The sequence below is a fragment of the Artemia sp. Qi Xiang Cuo genome, chromosome 20 (assembly GCF_049724085.1).
Source record: "Artemia sp. Qi Xiang Cuo chromosome 20, ASM4972408v1, whole genome shotgun sequence".
NCBI lineage: Eukaryota > Metazoa > Arthropoda > Branchiopoda > Anostraca > Artemiidae > Artemia > Artemia sp. Qi Xiang Cuo.
This window is the reverse complement of record NC_142813.1, coordinates 11,133,981-11,151,769: the sequence shown is the minus strand read 5'-3', so window position 1 is coordinate 11,151,769 and position 17,789 is coordinate 11,133,981. Positions and strand designations below refer to the sequence as shown.

The window sequence follows — 17,789 nt, the reverse complement described above, 5'->3', positions numbered from 1 at the left end:
CTTAACAATGTTAATTAACTGGTATCTGTTTGGACGACAGAAACAGAACTGTTAGCTAACAGAAATATTTCACTTCAAATTCCCCAACAACCATTCGATTTGTTATAAATATTAATTAATAATTTTAAATAACTGGTATCTGTTTGGACGACGGAAACAGAACTGTTAGCTAACTGAAATATTTTTCTTCACATTCTCCACCACTCATTCGATTCGTTAAAAATATTGCTTAACAATGTTAATTAACTGGTATCTCTTTGGACGACGGAAACAGAACTGTTAGGTAACTGAAATATTTCACTTTAAAGTCTCCGACAAGATTTCGATTCGTTAAAAATAATCCTTAACAATGTTAATTAATAGGTATGTGTTTTGAGGGAGGAAACAGAAACGTTATCTAACATAAATATTTATCTTTAAAGTCTCCCACCAGCATTAGATTTGTTAATAGATACACCTTAACAGTGTTCATTAACAGGCATCTGTTTGGACAATGGAAACAGAACTGTTAGCTAACAAAAATATTTCTCTTTATATTCCTTAACAATCATTCGATTTGTTGAAAATATTGCTTAACAATGTTAATTAACAGGTATCTGTTTGGACAATGGAAAAAGAAATGTTAGCTAACAGAAATATTTCGCTTTAAATTCCCCAACAATTATTCGATTTGTTACAACTGTTCGTTAACCATTTTAATTAATAGGTATGTGTTTGGACGACGGAAACAGAACTGTTAAGTAACAGAAACATTTCGCTAAATAGTTACCACCAATCAGTGGATTATATAATTATATTACTTAAAAATGTTAATTATCAGGTATTTGTCTGGACGGCGGAACCTAAATTTTTAGATATCAGAAATATTTCTCTTTAAATTCCTCAAAAAGAATCCCATTATTGAAAAATATTCCTTAAAAATGTTAATAAACAGGTATCAATTTCGACGACGGAAACAGAAATGATGGATAACATAAATATTTATCTGTAAATTACCCCACCACCATTCGATTTTTTAATAAAAAATCCTTAACAATGTTAAGTAAAAGGTATCTGTTTGGACGACGGAAACAGAAATGTTAGATAACAGAAATATTTCTCTTATCCTTCACCATCTAGCATTCGATTAGTTATAAATATTCCTTAACAATGTTAATTAACAGGTATATGTTTGGACGACGGAAACAGAATTGTTAGATAACAGAAATATTTCGCTTTAAGGTACTCAACAATCAATCGATTTGTTAAAACTATTAATTAAAAATGTTAATTAATAGGTATGTGTGTGGAATTAGTAAACATAATAGTTATCAAACAGAAATATTTCGCTTTAAATTCCCCAACAACCATTCGATTTGTTAAAAGATATACATTCACAATGTTAATTAACAGGTATCTGTTTTGAGGCCGGAAACAGAACTGTTAGCTAACAGAAATATTTTGATATACATTCCCCAACAAGCATTCGATTTGTTACAAACTTTCTTTAAAAATGTTAATTAACAGGTATGTGTTTTGACGACGGAAACAGAAATGTTAACTAACAGAAACATTTCGATTTACATTTCCCAACAAGCATTCTATTTGTTAAAAATATTACTTAACAATTTTAATTAACAGTTATCTGTTTGTATGAAGGAAACAGAATTGTTATATAACAGAAATATTTCGCTTTATAGTCCTCAGCAAGCAATCGATTTGTTAAAAATATTCCTAAACAATGTTAATAAACAGGTACCTAATTGGACGTCGGAAACAGAACTGTTATCTAACAGAAATATGTCGCTTTAGAGTCCCCAACACGAATTAGATTCGTTAATAATATAACTTTACAATGTTAATTAACATGTATCTGTTTGGACTACGGAAACAGAATTGTTAGCTAAAAGAAAAATTTCGCTTTAGATTCCAACAAGCATTCGATTTGTTAAAAATATTCCTTAACAATGTTAATTAACAGGTCTTTGTTTGAACGGTGGAAAAAGAAATGTTATCTAACAGAAATATTTCTCTTTAAATTCCCCCACAAGTATTCGATTTGTTAATAAATAATCATTAACAATATTGATTAACAGGTATATGTTTGGACGACGGAAACAGAACTGATAGCTAACAGAAATAGTTCACTTCAAATTCCCCAACAAGCATTCGATTTGTTAAAAATATTTCTTAACAATGTTTATTAACAGGTATCTGTTTGGAGGACGGAAACAGAACTGTTAGCTAACATAAATATTTCGCTTAATATTCCCCAACACGAATTCTATTTGTTAAAAACATTACTTAACAATGTTAATTAATAGGTATGTGTTTTGAAGACGGAAACAGAACTGTTATCTAACAGAACCATTTCACTTTATATTTCCCAACAAGAATTGGATTAGTTAAAAATATTACTTCGCAATGTTAATTAACAGGTATCTGTTTGAACGACGGAAACAGAATTGTTAGCAAACAGAAATATTACTCTTTAGATTCCCCAACAAGCATTCGATTCGTTAAAAATAATCCTTTACAATGTTAATTAACAGGTATGTGTTTGGACGACGGAAACAGAAATGTTAGGTAACAGGAATATTTCTCTTAACATTCTCCGACAAGCATTCGATTTGTTAAAAATATTGCTTGACAATGTTAATTAACAGGTATCTGTTTGGACGACGGAAACAGAATTGTCAGCTAAAATAAAAATTTCTCTTTAAATTCCCCAAAAAGAATTCGATTTGTTAAGAAATAACTCTTAACAAATGTTAATTAACAGGTATCTGTTTCGACGACGGAAACAGAACTGTTAGCTAACAGAAATATTTCACTTCAAATTCCCCAACAAGCAGTCGATTTGTTAAAACTATTCCCTAACAATTTTAATTAACATGTATCTGTTTGGACTACGGAAACATAACAGTTAGGTAACATAAATATTTCTCTTAAAATTCTCCGACAAGCTTTAGATTCGTTAAAAATGTTCCGTAACAATGTTAATTAATAGGTAAGTGTTTGGAGGGTGGAAACAAAAGATTTAGCTAACAAATATATTTCGCTTTCAATTCCCCAACCATAATTCGATTTTTTAATAAATACACCTTAAATGTGACAATTAACTGGCATATCTTTTGTCTACGGAAACAGACCTGTTCGCTAACAGAAATCTTTCACTTCATAGTCTCCAACCAGAATTCTATTTGTAAAAAATATTAACTAAAAATGTTAATTAACTGGTATCTGTTTGGACGACGGAAACAGAACTGTTAGCTAACAGAAATATTTCACTTCAAATTCCCCAACAAGCATTCGATTTGTTATTCGATTTGTTAAAAAATAATCCTTAAAAATGTTAATTAACAGGTATCTGTTTGGACGACGGAAACAGAACTGTTAGGTAACAGAAAAATTTTGCTTTAAAGACCCCGCCACTAATCCGAAATTTGGAAATTTGTTCTATCCTGCGTTAAATAAAATTTATCAGTCTGAACTTAGGACAATTAATTGTTATCAATAAAACAAATTTCGATTTAAAGTCCTCCGAACTAATGAGATTTGTTCAGAACTGTTCATAACCATTTTTAATTAACAGGTATCTGTTTGGACGACAGAAACAGAACTGTTAGCTAACAGAAATATTTCACTTGACATTCTCCAACCAGAATTCGATTTGTGAAAAATATTCCTTTAAAATGTTAATTAACAAGTAACTGTTTGGACTACGGAAACAGAAATGTTAGGTAACAGAAATATTTCTCTTCAAATTCCCCAACAAGCATTCGATTTGTTAAAAATATTCCTTACCAATGTTAATTAACAGGTATCTGTTTGGACGACGGAAACAGAATTGTTAGCTAACAGAAATATTTCACTTTAAATTTCCCAACAAGAGTTCGATTTGTTAAAAATATTCCTTAACAATGTTAATTAACAGGTATGTGTTTGGACGGTGGAAACAGAATCGTTAGCAAACATAAATATTTCACTTCAAAGTCCCCAACAAGAATTCGTTTTGTTAAGAGAAACTCCTTAAAAGTTTCAATTAATAGGCATATCTTTGTACGGTGGAAACAGAACTGTTAGGTAACAGAAACATTTCACTTTATATTTCCCAACAATAATTCGATTTGTTAAAAATATTCCTTAAAAATGTTAATTAACAGGTATCTGTTTGGACGACGGAAACAGAATTATTAGATAACAGAAATATTTTTCTTTAAAGTCCCCACCACGCAATCGATTTGTTAAAAATATTCCTTAACAATGTTAATTAACAGGTATCTATTTGGACGATGGAAACAGAATTGTTAGATAAAAGAAATATATCGCTTTAAATTCCCCAACAAGCATTCGATTTGTTAAAAACATTCTTTAAGAATGTTAATTAACAAATATGTGTTTTGAAGATATAACAACAATAGTTAGCTAACAGAAATATTTAGCTTTAGATTCCTCAACAAGCATTCGATTTGTTAAAAATATTCCTTAACAATGTTAATTAACAGGTATCTATTTGGACGACGGAAACAGAACTGTTATCTAACAGAAATATTTCACTTTAGATTCCCCAACAAGCATTCGATTAGTTAAAAATATTCCTTAACAATGTTAATTAACAGGTATCTGTTTGGACGACGGAAACTGAATTGTTAGATTTCAGAAATATTTCGGTTTAGATTCCTCAAAAAGAATCCCGTTAGCGAAAAATAATCCTTAACAATGTTAATTAACAGGTATCTGTTTGGACGACAGAAACAGAATTGTTGGCATACAGAAATATTTCGCTTTAGATTCCCCAACAAGCATTCGATTTGTTAAAAATATTCCTTAACAATGTTAATTAACATGTATCGGTTTGGATGTCGTAAACATAATAGTTCTATAACAGAAAATTATCGCTTTAAATCCCCCAACACGCGTTCGATTGGTTAAAAATATTCCTATACAATGTTAATTAACAGGTATCTGTTTGGACGACGGAAACTGAACTGTTAGATAACAGAAACATTTCGCTTTATATTCCTCAACAAGCATTCTATTTGTTAAAAATATTCCTTAACAATGTTAATTAACAGGTATCTATGGTGAAGACGGAAACAGAACTGTTATGTAACAGAAATATTTCACTTGAGATTTCCTAACAAGCATTTTTGTTAAAACTATTACTTTACAATGTTAATTAAAAGGTATCAGTTTGGAGGAAGGACTCACATCTGTTAGCTAACTGGAATATTTCACTTAAAATTCTCCAACAAGAATTCGATTAGTTAAAAATATTGCCTAACAATGTTAATTAACAGGTATCTGTTTGGATGACGGAAACAGAATTGTTGGCTAACAGAAATATTTCGCTTTAAATTCCCCAACAAGCAATCGATTTGTTAAAAATATTCCTTAACAATGTTAATTAACAGGTATGTGTTTGGACGACGGAAACAGAATTGTTAGAAAACAGAAATGTTTCTCTTCAGATTCCCCAACAAGCATTCGATTTGTTAAAAATAATCCTTAACAATGTTAATTAACAGGTATCTGTTTGGACGACGGAAACAGAACTGTTAGCTAACAGAAATATTTCGCTTTAGATTCCCCAACAAGCATTCGATTTGATAAAAATATTCCTTAAAAATGTTAATTAACAGGTATGTGTTTGGAGGACGGAAACAGAATTGTTAGCTAACATAAATATTTTGCTTTAAATTCCCCAACAAGCATTCGATTTGGTAAAAATATTCCTTAACAATGTTAATTAACAGGTATCTGTTTGGAAGACGGAAACAGAATTGTTAGCTAACAGAAATATTTCGCTTTAAAGTCCCCAACAAGTATTCGATTTGTTACAACTGTTACTTAACAATGTTAATTAATAGGTATCTGTTTGGAAGACGAAAATAGATATGTTAGGTAACAGAAACATTTCGCTTTATATTTCCCAACAAGAATTGGATTTGATAAAAATATTCCTTAACAATGTTAATTAACAGGTATCTGTCTGAACGACGGAAACAGAATTGTTAGCAAACAGAAACATTTCGCTTTATATTCCTCAACAAGCATTCGATTTGTTAAAAATATTCCTTAACAATGTTAATTAACAGATATCTATTTGGAAGACGGAAACAGAACTGTTAGATAACAGAAATATTTCACTTTATAGTTCCCAACAAGCATCCGATTTTTTAAAAATATTACTTAACAATTTTAATTAACAGGTATCTGTTTGAACGACTGAAACAGAATTATTGGATAACAGAAATATTTCGCTTTATATTCCCCAACAAGCATTCGATTTTTTACAAATGTTCATTAACAATGTTAATTAATAGGTATCTATTTGGAAGACGGAAACAGAAATGTTATCTAAAAGAAACATTTCTCTTTAGATTTCCCAGCAAGAATTGGATTTGATAAAAATATTCCTTAACAATGTTAATTAACAGGTATTTGTCTGGACGACGGAAACAGAACTGTTAGATAACAGAAATATTTCGCTTTAAATTCCCCAACAATCATTCGATTTGTTAAAAATATTTCTTAACTATGTTAATTAACAGGTATCTGTTTGGACGACGGAAACAGAATTGTTAGCTAACAAAAATATTTCGCTTTAAATTCCCCAACAAGCATTCGATTAGGTAAAAATATTACTTAAAAATGTTAATTAACAGGTATCTGTTTGGACGACGGAAACAGAATTGTTATCTAACAGAAATATTTCGCTTTAAATTCCCCAACAAGCATTCGATTTGTTAAAAATATTCCTTAACAATGTTAATTAACAGGTATCTGTTTGGACGACGGAAACAGAACTGTTAGCTAACAGAAATATTTCACTTTAAATTCCCCAACAAGCATCCGATTTGTTAAAAATAGTCCTTAACAATGTTAATTAACAGGTATCTATCTGGACGACGGAAACAGAATTGTTAGAAAACAAAAATATTTCACTTCAGAGTCCCCAACCAGTATTCGATTTGTTAAGAGGAAAACATTAAAAGTGATATTTAAGTGTTATATGTTTTGTCATTTGAAACAGAATTATTCGGAAACAGAATTATTTCGCTTTAAATTTCCCGAAAAGCATTCGATTTGTTAAAAATATTCCTTAACAATGTTATTTAACATGTTTAAGATGTGAAGACGGAAACATAACTTTTAGCTACCATAACCATGTCTGTAGATAGTCACAACCACTAATTCGTTTTGTTAAAAATATTTCTTTAAAATGTTAATTAACAGGTATCTGTTTGGAAGACAGAAACAGAACTATTAGCATAACAGAAATATTTCGCTTTAGATTCCCCAACAAGCATTCGATTTGTTAAGAAATACTCCTTAACAGTGTCAATTAACAGGTATCTGTTTGGACAGTGGAAACAGAACTGTTAGGTAACAGAAATATTTCGCTTTATATTTCCCAACAATAATTCGATTTGTTAAAAATATTACTTAAAAATGTTAATGAACAGGTATCTGTTTGGACGACGGAAACAGAAGAGTTAGATAAAAGAAACATTTTGCTTTAGAGTCCCCAACAATCATTCGATTTGTTAAAAATATTCCTAAACAATTTTAATTAACAGGTATGTGTTGTGACGTAGGAAACAGAATTGTTAGCTAAAATAAATATTTAGCTTTAGATTCACCAACAAGCATAGGATTAGTTAAAAATATTACTTAACAATTTTAATTAACAGGTATCTGTTTGGACGACGGAAACAGAACTGTTAGCTAACAGAAATATTTCGCTTTATATTCCCCAACAATCATTCGATTTGTTAAAAATATTCCTTTACATTGTTAATTAACAGGTATCTGTTTGGAGGACGGAAACAGAATTATTGGATAACATAAATATTTCGCTTTAAATTCCCCAACAAGCATTCGATTTGTTAAAACTGTTCCTTAACAATTTTAATTAACAGGTCTCTGTTTGGAGGACAGAAACAGAACTGTTAGCTAACTGAAATATTTCAGTTGAGATTCCCCAACAAGCATTGGATTTGCTAAAAATATTCCTTAACAATGTTAATTAACAGGTATGTGTTTGGAGGACGGAAACAGAATCGTTGGATCACAGAAATATTTCTCTTTAAATTCCCCACCAAGCATTCGATTCGTTAAAACTGTTCATTAAGAATTTTAATTAACAGGTATGTGTTTGGACGACGGAAACACAACTGTTAGCTAACTGAAATATTTCACTTAAAAGTCTCCAACAAGCATTCGATTCGTTAAAAATGTTCCTTAACAATGTTAATTAAAAGGTATCTGTTTGGACGACAGAAACAGAACTGTTAGCTAACTGAAATATTTCAGTTTAGATTCCCCAACAAGCATTCGATTTGGTAAAAATATTCCTTCACAATGTTAATTAACAGGTATGTGTTTGGAAGACGGAAACAGAATTGTTGGCTAACAGAAATATTTCGCTTTACATTCCCCAACAAGCATTCGATTTGTTACAAATATTCCTTAACAATGTTAATTAACAGGTATCTGTTTGGACGACGGAAACAGAATTGTTATCTAACAGAAAAATTTCGCTTTAAATTCCCCAACAAGCATTCGATTTGTTAAAAATATTCCTTAAAAATGTTAATTAACAGGTATCTGTTTGGAGGACGGAAACAGAATTGTTATCTAACAGAAATATTTCGCTTTAGATTCCCCAACAAGCATTCGATTTGTTAAAAATATTCCTTAAAAATGTTAATTAACAGGTATCTGTTTGGACGACGGACACAGAACTGTTAGCTAACAGAAATATTTTGCTTTAAATTCCCCAACAAGCATTCGATTTGGTAAAAATATTCCTTAACAATGTTAATTAACAGGTATCTGTTTGGACGACGGAAACAGAATCGTTAGCAAACAGAAATATTTCGCTTTAAATTCCCCAACAAGCATTCGATTTGTTAAAAATATTCCTTAACAATATTAATTAACAGGTATCTGTTTTGACGACGGAAACAGAACTGTTAGCTAACAGAAATATTTCTCTTCAAATTCACCAACAAGAATTCGATTTGTTAAAAATATTCCTTGAAAATGTTAATTAACAGGTATCTGTTTGGAAGACGGAAAATGAATCGTTAGATAACATAAATATTTTGCTTTAAATTCCCCAACAAGCATTCGATTTGTTAAAAATATTCCTTAACAATGTTAATTAACAGGTATCTGTTTGGACGACAGAAACAGAACTGTTAGCTAACAGAAATATTTCACTTCAAATTCCTCAACAAGCATTCGATTTGTTAAAAATGTTCCTTAACAATGTTAATTAACAGGTATCTGTTTGGACGAAGGAAACAGAATCGTTAGCAAACAGAAATATTTCGCTCTAAATTTCCTAAACAATATTTCGCTAATTAGTGTGTTCTTGTACAACAAGAACTTGTTATACAAGAACCAGTGCTGAATAAAAACTCACCCTGTAAAGACAAGGAATTAAAGACAAGGAATTTTTGCCAACTATTTGTGTTCGAACTTGTTTGTTTAATTTTTAAAATCGCACATGATTTCTAAGCAGGAAAATCAAAATCCTTAACCACGCGAGAAAAGAAAAGCTCCAAAATTATGGTTGACGCAATAAAGAATTGGCGCAAATTAATTCGAATTCAGCCGAACGCCACCTCCTCGTCCGGTGGCGGCGCACAGGCGGCGTTATAACACTTCAGTGACAGTCGACCGGGCGTCTCGTCAACGGCGTTTGATACATGTCACACTTGCCACAGTCACATGGTGACTTACTGAACTCTGGCAAAGATGTAACCCCAGTTACTCGCCAAAGTGAAGCTATAAGTGAAGGTTTCCCCTTAATAGATCTACTTGTTACTTCAAATTACATCTTCACCTTAACTTGTTCCCAGTTTCAGCGACATAGTCTTCTTAACATTAATTTTCAAACCTATTCTTGCAGCCTGGACTCGTAGAACCTTTAAGAGTTAATATATAAATATCCTGCGCTCACATACAGGTGTTTTGATTTTCGCTGTAATGAGCCCTTGCCATCGCAACATAAACCTCAAAATCACATGTGAAAAATTCTTGTAAGAAATAATTCCAATGTAGAATTGGCCCCAAAGTTAGACAGGGACCATCGATGCGTCTCCTTTGTCTTAGAACAAAAACCATAAAAAATTCAATTCTCTAAAATACATTTAAAAAGATACCTTTTTCGGTATTATTATTGGAAGGTGTTTTGATTTTCAGTTGAATTCAAATTCAATTCTTCAAAATAAATTTACAAAGATACTTTTTTTGGTATTATTATTAGAAAAAAAATCTCCCCCCACTCTTGGAAAATGACTTTTTGTGCCTTCACCTCAAAATAGGTACAAGTAGGTCTCCTAATTACATATCTATCATCTACAGAAACGTAAACACTACTTTATAAGTACAAGTAGCAACTCGGGGGGATTCAGGCGACTAGCGGTACATCTAGTAGGTATTTTCCTTAAGCAGACTAAACTAATGAGAGTTTCGAAAAAAAAGTTTACCTTCGATAGATATCACAAAGCTAAACACTTGGTTACTTGGGTTTGTGTAAGACACAGCAAATATAGAATAATATTCATAACATAAAACAATACAACGACTTTTATAGGTGAAGCATGGATTCATAAAACTAAACAGCATATATATATATATATATATATATATATATATATATATATATATATATATATATATATATATATATATATATATATATATATATATATATATATATATATATATATATATATATATATATATATATATATATATATATGTATATATCCCAAACTGCTTTGAATCGAAACTTACTAAGTAGCGACTTGGTAAGCTATACCAGGGTAGATGTGACTTAAAAAAACAACCAAAAAAGAGAAATTATGAGCAAAATATAAGGAATTATAAAAATATCCTTGAAATCATGAATACCCCCCCCTCTTCTTGCACGCATTGATCAAAGAACAATTGAAACTTACCAAGTCCTTGGTAAGTTACACCAGGGTAGATGTGACAACAAAAAAACAACCAAAAATAAAGAAATTACGAACAAATCATAAGGAATTATAAAAAAATCCTTAAATCATTTTTTAAATCTAGAAATGAAAGTTACTTACGCTATACTCATTCCTCAATTTAATATTAAAACGGAAAGACTAAAAGAAAACATTTGCAATAACACCCATTGACCTAAAATTAAAAATTAGAAAGGCAAACAAAGAGCATCATAAGCAATAGCATTTCAGGCAGTAATTTCTCAGTAGCCCATGAAAGATTGGACTGCCAAGCAGTGATGCCAGGGGCCTGATTTAAGAATGCGCACCGAGGAAAGCTTTTTTTCTGGTGGAGTTCGAAATTCAGGGTAAATTAGATCTTGCAGAGATGAGTGCAAAAAAAAAAAAAAAAAAAAAAAAAAAAAAAAAATCAGAGACAATGTTACCAGAAAGTGTGAATTTTGCTTTCAGAATACTAGAACTCAAAATTGGTAGGATTCAGTCTTCATTGACAGATTTTGGCACCATATTCCGAAATCTGAAACAGTGAAGAATCTTTGACTGATTACACGTACTTTTGTGGTCAAAATTTTCTGTTCGCAGTCTCTGTGTTGACGATGAAGATATTGTGTCTAGTTGTCTTGTATTTTAGAAAACTAAATAAAAAAAGGAAATGAAAGATGGTGTGACAAAAAAAAAATACTTGCCAAAATCTAAATCGGTATTTTACATAAATTTTTGGAAAACATGCTAAGTTATTAAATACCAAAAATATAAATTGTGATTGAAGAACTAAAAAAAGAAATAAGTACTCAGTATACTGGTTTTACAATATAAATAAGTTATACAAAAATGTGGAAGTTAAAGGTGCATTTGATAAAGATAACAAACAGATAGGATTATTCCCAAACTTAGTTATGAGAACAAAATGTTTCGTAGCTGTCAAAATATAAATAATAACGACAAGAACGACCAAGTTAAAGATAAGAAATTAGACCAGCCGTTATTAATGCAACTATTTATAAAATTGCAGGCTAAGGACAACGTTCTGAGATGTTGTCATGAAATAGAAGCCAAAGACATATACATATGAGACAAAATTGTACTTGGCAAGGACCTTCAACAGTTCCGATGTTTATTTTATTTGTGTTTTCCTTTTAATGAACTTTAAATTAGTTTGTTACATTTTTAATCATATATTGTATTTATTTTTGACCAGTATTCAAGATCATTTTTAAAGTTAAACAGCAAACCCTCCTTCTATATCGCCAGGGATTTCATAAAGAGTTTCTTTTTTATTTTCAATCTCATTGGATGGTTTTTTGATGTCTTACATGTCATTGGTAAATCTATTCAGCATAACGGGTGTGGAATAAAAATCCCTGCAGTACTTTCCCTGGCAATTTAGCCTAAGTCGGATTGTCACAGTAGAGTTAAGCATTTAAAGGGGCATCCTGTTTCGAATTTTGTACTTGACAAGATTCATGACAGAAAACACTCTCTCGACGAAGGGGTTGCTGATGGGTGAGCTTAAGACAAAAAGAGCTGCTTGACCTATGTCGAACGAAGGTCAGCTTTTCCAACTCTTTTCTGTTTTTTTTTTCGAAAATAGACCTCCGTCCCATTTAGTTTTTAACGCTAAGGATAATGCACACTTTAATATTTGAGATTTATGTCGTCATGAAGCCTAGAATGCAATATAAAAATCCCTACAGTGTTCTGAAAATTACACCTATCTTTACAGAGATTATTGAATCTGTCAGTAGAAGTTGTCAGTAAACAATAGACTCTGAAATTTTAATTTTGTCACTGTTATTGTGAAGGCAAAACGCGCCCACTTTGCGCCGAATTCTTTTGACATCCGAAAAATCGGTGCAATGCGCCAATTTGAAAAATTCAATGCGCAATCAACTCAAAATGGCGCAAATGCGCACCACCTGGCAGCTATGGTGCCAAGCAAATCACGCACTCCCCATGGAATCAAAAACGGAACGCGTAGTTATCATCCATAATTTGCTAAATTAACTCGGATTCATAACGCTGTAACTATGGCTATGTGATAATTAAAAGATCAGGTCGGAATAAATATTAGAAAATGCGAAGGTAGTTACCTGAAACAGCCTTCAGCAATATCCATATCTTCATCATAGACTTTTCCTTTAAACAACGGCTGAGGAGCGTTAGCAAAGAATACTGTAAATGGAAAATTATTCGCAATGTCCTCGACAGAAACAACCTATGAACAAATTATAATTATTAATATAAAATAAAAATATATAAACAAAAGTTCAGATAGGGATAAAGCCTTTTATTAGACAGTGAAAAAGAAAGATATAAATTCTGGATATTTCGATCACATACACAGCAACCGTCATCAGCAGATAATTACTACTAATACTACTAACGACTCACCGCAGCATCAAGCCGCCTGAGGCCAACACAGCTACGCACGCTCCTCCTCCATCCAAATCTGTTCAAAGCCTCCTACTTTACACCCGCCCACGAAATTCCCATTTCCTTTCAATCTCTCTTTATGACATCCTCCCACCCCAAACGGGGACGATCTGCTTCCCGTTTAGCCCTAGATGGTTGGCCGAAAAGTACAATCTTCGGCAATCTGTCATCCTTCATCCGCACAACGTGCCCTAGCCACCTTTACCTTTCGTTCAATATAGCCCTAGAGAGCGGTATTGAACCATATTTTTCGTATAGCCTATTGTTTGAAATACGGTCATTCAGTCGGGTACCCAGAACAATCCTTAAGAAATTTCTCTGGAAAACATCTAGCAAATCTTCATCCGCTTTTCGGAGCGTCCATGCTTCAGAGCCATATTTGACCACTGTCATCAGCAGATAAACTCGACCAGATAAACTCTGACGGTCGCTGTGTATGTGATCGAAATATCCAGATTTTTTATCATTGTTTTTCACTGTCTAATAAGAAGATTTACCGTTAATTGAACTGTTATTTGTACGTCATGGAAATGCAGTGTGATCATCAAAAATACCTATATAAAATAATAAACATTAAGATATGAATTACGAGAAAATAAAATGTCTTACTAAAAGAAAGATGATAATAAAATCAAATATTTAGTATTCGAGTTAAATATTAGAGGAAAGGGGGAGGGGCAAAAACCGGATAGACTTCATACAAAAAAAAAATATGAAAAGCTTTTATCTCGTGATGTATAATACTAATGCTTACAGATATTAAAAATGAATCCGAAAAGAGATTATACCTCAAAATGTATTAAAAAAAAAAAAAAATCTTGGTTCCAAAAAAGGAATTTCTTAATACCACGAAATCCTAAATTTGTGACTAACACAACTTTTATGTCATAAAAATTTACAGCTGTTTTTGGTAAAGTTTTATGCTGTCTTGGAAAAAAAAAATCAAGAATGAAAACGGCACTTGGGGCAGTCCCGACAATTAATAACTATTGTAGGAAAATTCTGCTGTTGTCTTGGGACGAAGTCCCACTGTAGGCTTTGTTGCAGAGGGTGGCGAATATGGCGTCATAGCCCAAAAGTGGGGATAGAGCGGCAAATACGTGTGGGAATTGATTCGATTGAAGTGAGAATACTTTCGGCATTAGTTTAGTCCATGGTTACCGCTTAAGCCGCGGTCTAAGATTTTGGGTTGAAAACCAATTGCCAATAAGTCACCTGAAGATGCAATGGGCAAACGAAAAGATTGATTCCCAGTGGACATCTAGACTTTGTGCCTTGACTGAAATTCTCCTGAAATTTTTCAAAGCTAAAAATGAAAGCGTAGTTTTTTTTCTAAGAATTTTAAGATAAATTTAATGTCCTTAAATCTCATTATCATTTATGAGAAATAGAAATTTTAAAGACTCATTTTCCTTAAAATGCAACGAAAAACCCTCGTACAGAGCCCATTTGTCTGAAAAGCCACTCCCCACTCAGATTCCAAGCAATTTAATGTACTTCTCCATACATGAAAATCTTCAATTTTTCCTCATAAGTTTGACGCCGCTAGGCCCCGGCATTTTGCACACGGCAGGCTTCTATATATATATATATATATATTCTCACTATCACTTGTCTTCTAAACGTACAAAATTTGAGCCTTTCCTTGATGTCATGACGTCCAATCATGTACAAGACTGATGAATGACGTCACAATCTTAGATTGTAACCATATATGGCGTAAAAGCAAACTCAAAATTATAATGTTAGCTATAATTGCATCAGTACATAATCGCTAATATTATGATGCAAACTGGAAAAATATTTATGGTGTCTGAGCAATAATATTAATTTCTTAATTCAAATTAGAAAAATACCTGAAAATTTTTAAATTAGTTTTGTTTTGTTTTTCGTTTAATAAACGAAACTTTTATTTCATCTCTTACTTCAAAGTTGCAATTGTCTCCTGGAACCAAAATTTTTTTGGCTCAACTTCTAAAGTCTGTATCTTTTGTGCTACATTTTCGTAGAAAAGAGATTCAATTTCTTATTTCATTTTAGTTCAGAATCACCAAGTATTATGTAAACTGCAAAAATATTTATGGTGTTCGAGCAATAATATTAATTTTTTAATTCAAACTAGAGAAATACCTGAAAATGTTAAAATTAGTTTTGGTGTTTGTTCGATTTCATCAACAAAAGTTTAATTCTACCTCTCACTTCAAAGTTATAATTGTCTCCTGGGACCAGATATTTCTGGCTCAGCTTCTAAAGTGGGTACCTTTTACGTTATATTTTCGTAAAAAAGAAATTCAATTTTTTATTTTAGTTTTCATCTAAAAACCGCAAAGGTTAATATTTAAACTGCAAAAATAGAAACAGTGTCTCAGCAATACTTTTTTTATATTTCAAACTAAAAAAATACCTGAAAATTTTAAAATTAGTTTTATTTTTTGTTAGGATTTTGCTACTCGATATGTTACTTTAGCTTGTCATGTTACTAACTTACTAATGACAGAAGATTTAGTTGCAATTGTTATTGATAATGGATCAGGTATTTGTAAAGCAGGATTTTCAGGAGACGATACCCCAAAAACTTTGTTTCCTGCTGTGATTGGACGTCCAAAACATATGGGAGTGATAATTAATTCAGGCAGCCAGGATGATTATATAGGTGATGACGCTCAAGCAAAAAGGGGAATTTTAAGACTTAAGTATCCTATAGAGCAAGGGATTGTCACAGATTGGGACGATATGGAATAGATCCTGCAGCATATCTTCTACAATGAACTTCGCGTTGCCCCAGAAGAGCACCCAGTTTTACTCACAGAGGCTCCTCTTAACCCAAAAGCCAACAGAGAAAAAATTAGTTTTTAGTTCAGAATCGCTAGTTATAAACTGCAAAAATATTTATGGTATCTGAGCAATAATTTTAATCTTTTAATTGAAACTAGAAAAATACCTAAAAATTTTAAAACTAGTTTTCTTTTTTGTCAGGATCTGGGCATGCGACGCGTCAAATAAACGTGAGCTTCATAAGATACATATTCCAATGCAATATAAAATAAATATTCGCTACGGAAAACTTGCTATTACGAAGCAGCCAACATTTGTTAAAGTGAAAGCTGGAAAATTGAAATATACAACTGAATCAGGCACGGAACTGATGATTGAATTAGCATCTGAAGACAGCAAAATTGAGTTCCACTTAAGAAAACCAAGCATTTTCACTCGCTGGGGAGGTGGAAAACTTGGGAATAGTGGAGAACTTAGCTTAGAAGAACTATGTTTGTCCGATAGTACCGAAAAAGAAATTGAGATCTTTAAGAAACAGCAGGTTATAGGTAGTATCTTTGTGAAGATTTTTAAATGTACAGACGAAGGATCTGATGGTGATAAAAAATATCGTCTAGAATCCCATGAAACCATATTACCTACTGCAGAGAAAATTATTAAGGAAGACAAATACAGTGACACCAGACAGTCAAAAGAGCCTATAGGTATGGCAGAAAATATCATAGTAGAAGATGCAAATGTGATGGACAAAATCACCGGTGACGATGCAAATAGTAAGAAATGTCAAAATATATCCCCTACTGCAGGAAAAAATGAACCTTTAGACGATGATAGAGAATATGAAAATAATAATCCCCCAAACGAAAATATTTCCACCATAAGCAAAATTGTAAACAAAACTGAAGATGGAACTCTAAAACAGAAGGTTTATAGAATTCCATCAATGGAAGCTTATGGCAAAACTATGGCAAAAGAGTATGCTTTCCATGCTTTAAAAACATTAGGGAAGCATACAGGCTTGGTCGTACATATTATGGAGGATTTCACTGATTTTACTCCTGTTATTATGGGTAGATTCATTGATCATGTCCATTGTCATTTGCATCATGGCAGTAAAACCTTAACAAATTTTTACACCAAGCTTTTGTTGCAACAATCTGATTCTGTTGACTATCCTCTGCCCAATGACGATGAATTCTTTGGTCTTGACAAAAAAATTAAGGACTGTATAATGAAGTGCAGCATAGACCATAGAAGGGATCTTTACAGTAACATTATTGTTACTGGAGATGATGTATTCCCAGGTATTGCTGAATGTATTAAGAAAAGCTTAAAAGATAATGTTCCTGAGTCAGTGGAAATTTGTGTTACTGTTAAAAAATTTTATGTCAAAAAATCAAAAAAATGGTTAAAATACCCTATAGCTTTGTTTAAAAGCCGAAAAAAAACTAGTCTTTCAAATGGAAAAGATCTCACAATGAAAAAGCCAGAAATATTGGAATAGAAAAACATAAAAATTAAAAACTTATCAAATTAAGAAGGAAAATCAAAAGGACAAGGAACTTAGTAGTAGGCTACCTGCAC

The 17,789-nt window shown here is 31.9% G+C and overlaps 1 protein-coding gene across 1 annotated transcript in view; it reads right to left on the bottom strand.

The window, feature by feature from the left end:
* Nucleotides 1–17,789, bottom strand: part of LOC148939861 (RNA helicase aquarius) — a 242,439-nt gene that overhangs the window by 68,010 nt on the left and 156,640 nt on the right. The window contains exon 18 of the mRNA XM_089106313.1: nt 13,088–13,212. Within this exon, the coding sequence (XP_088962439.1) occupies nt 13,088–13,212 (125 nt within the window). The remainder of the gene's footprint in view (nt 1–13,087; nt 13,213–17,789) is intronic.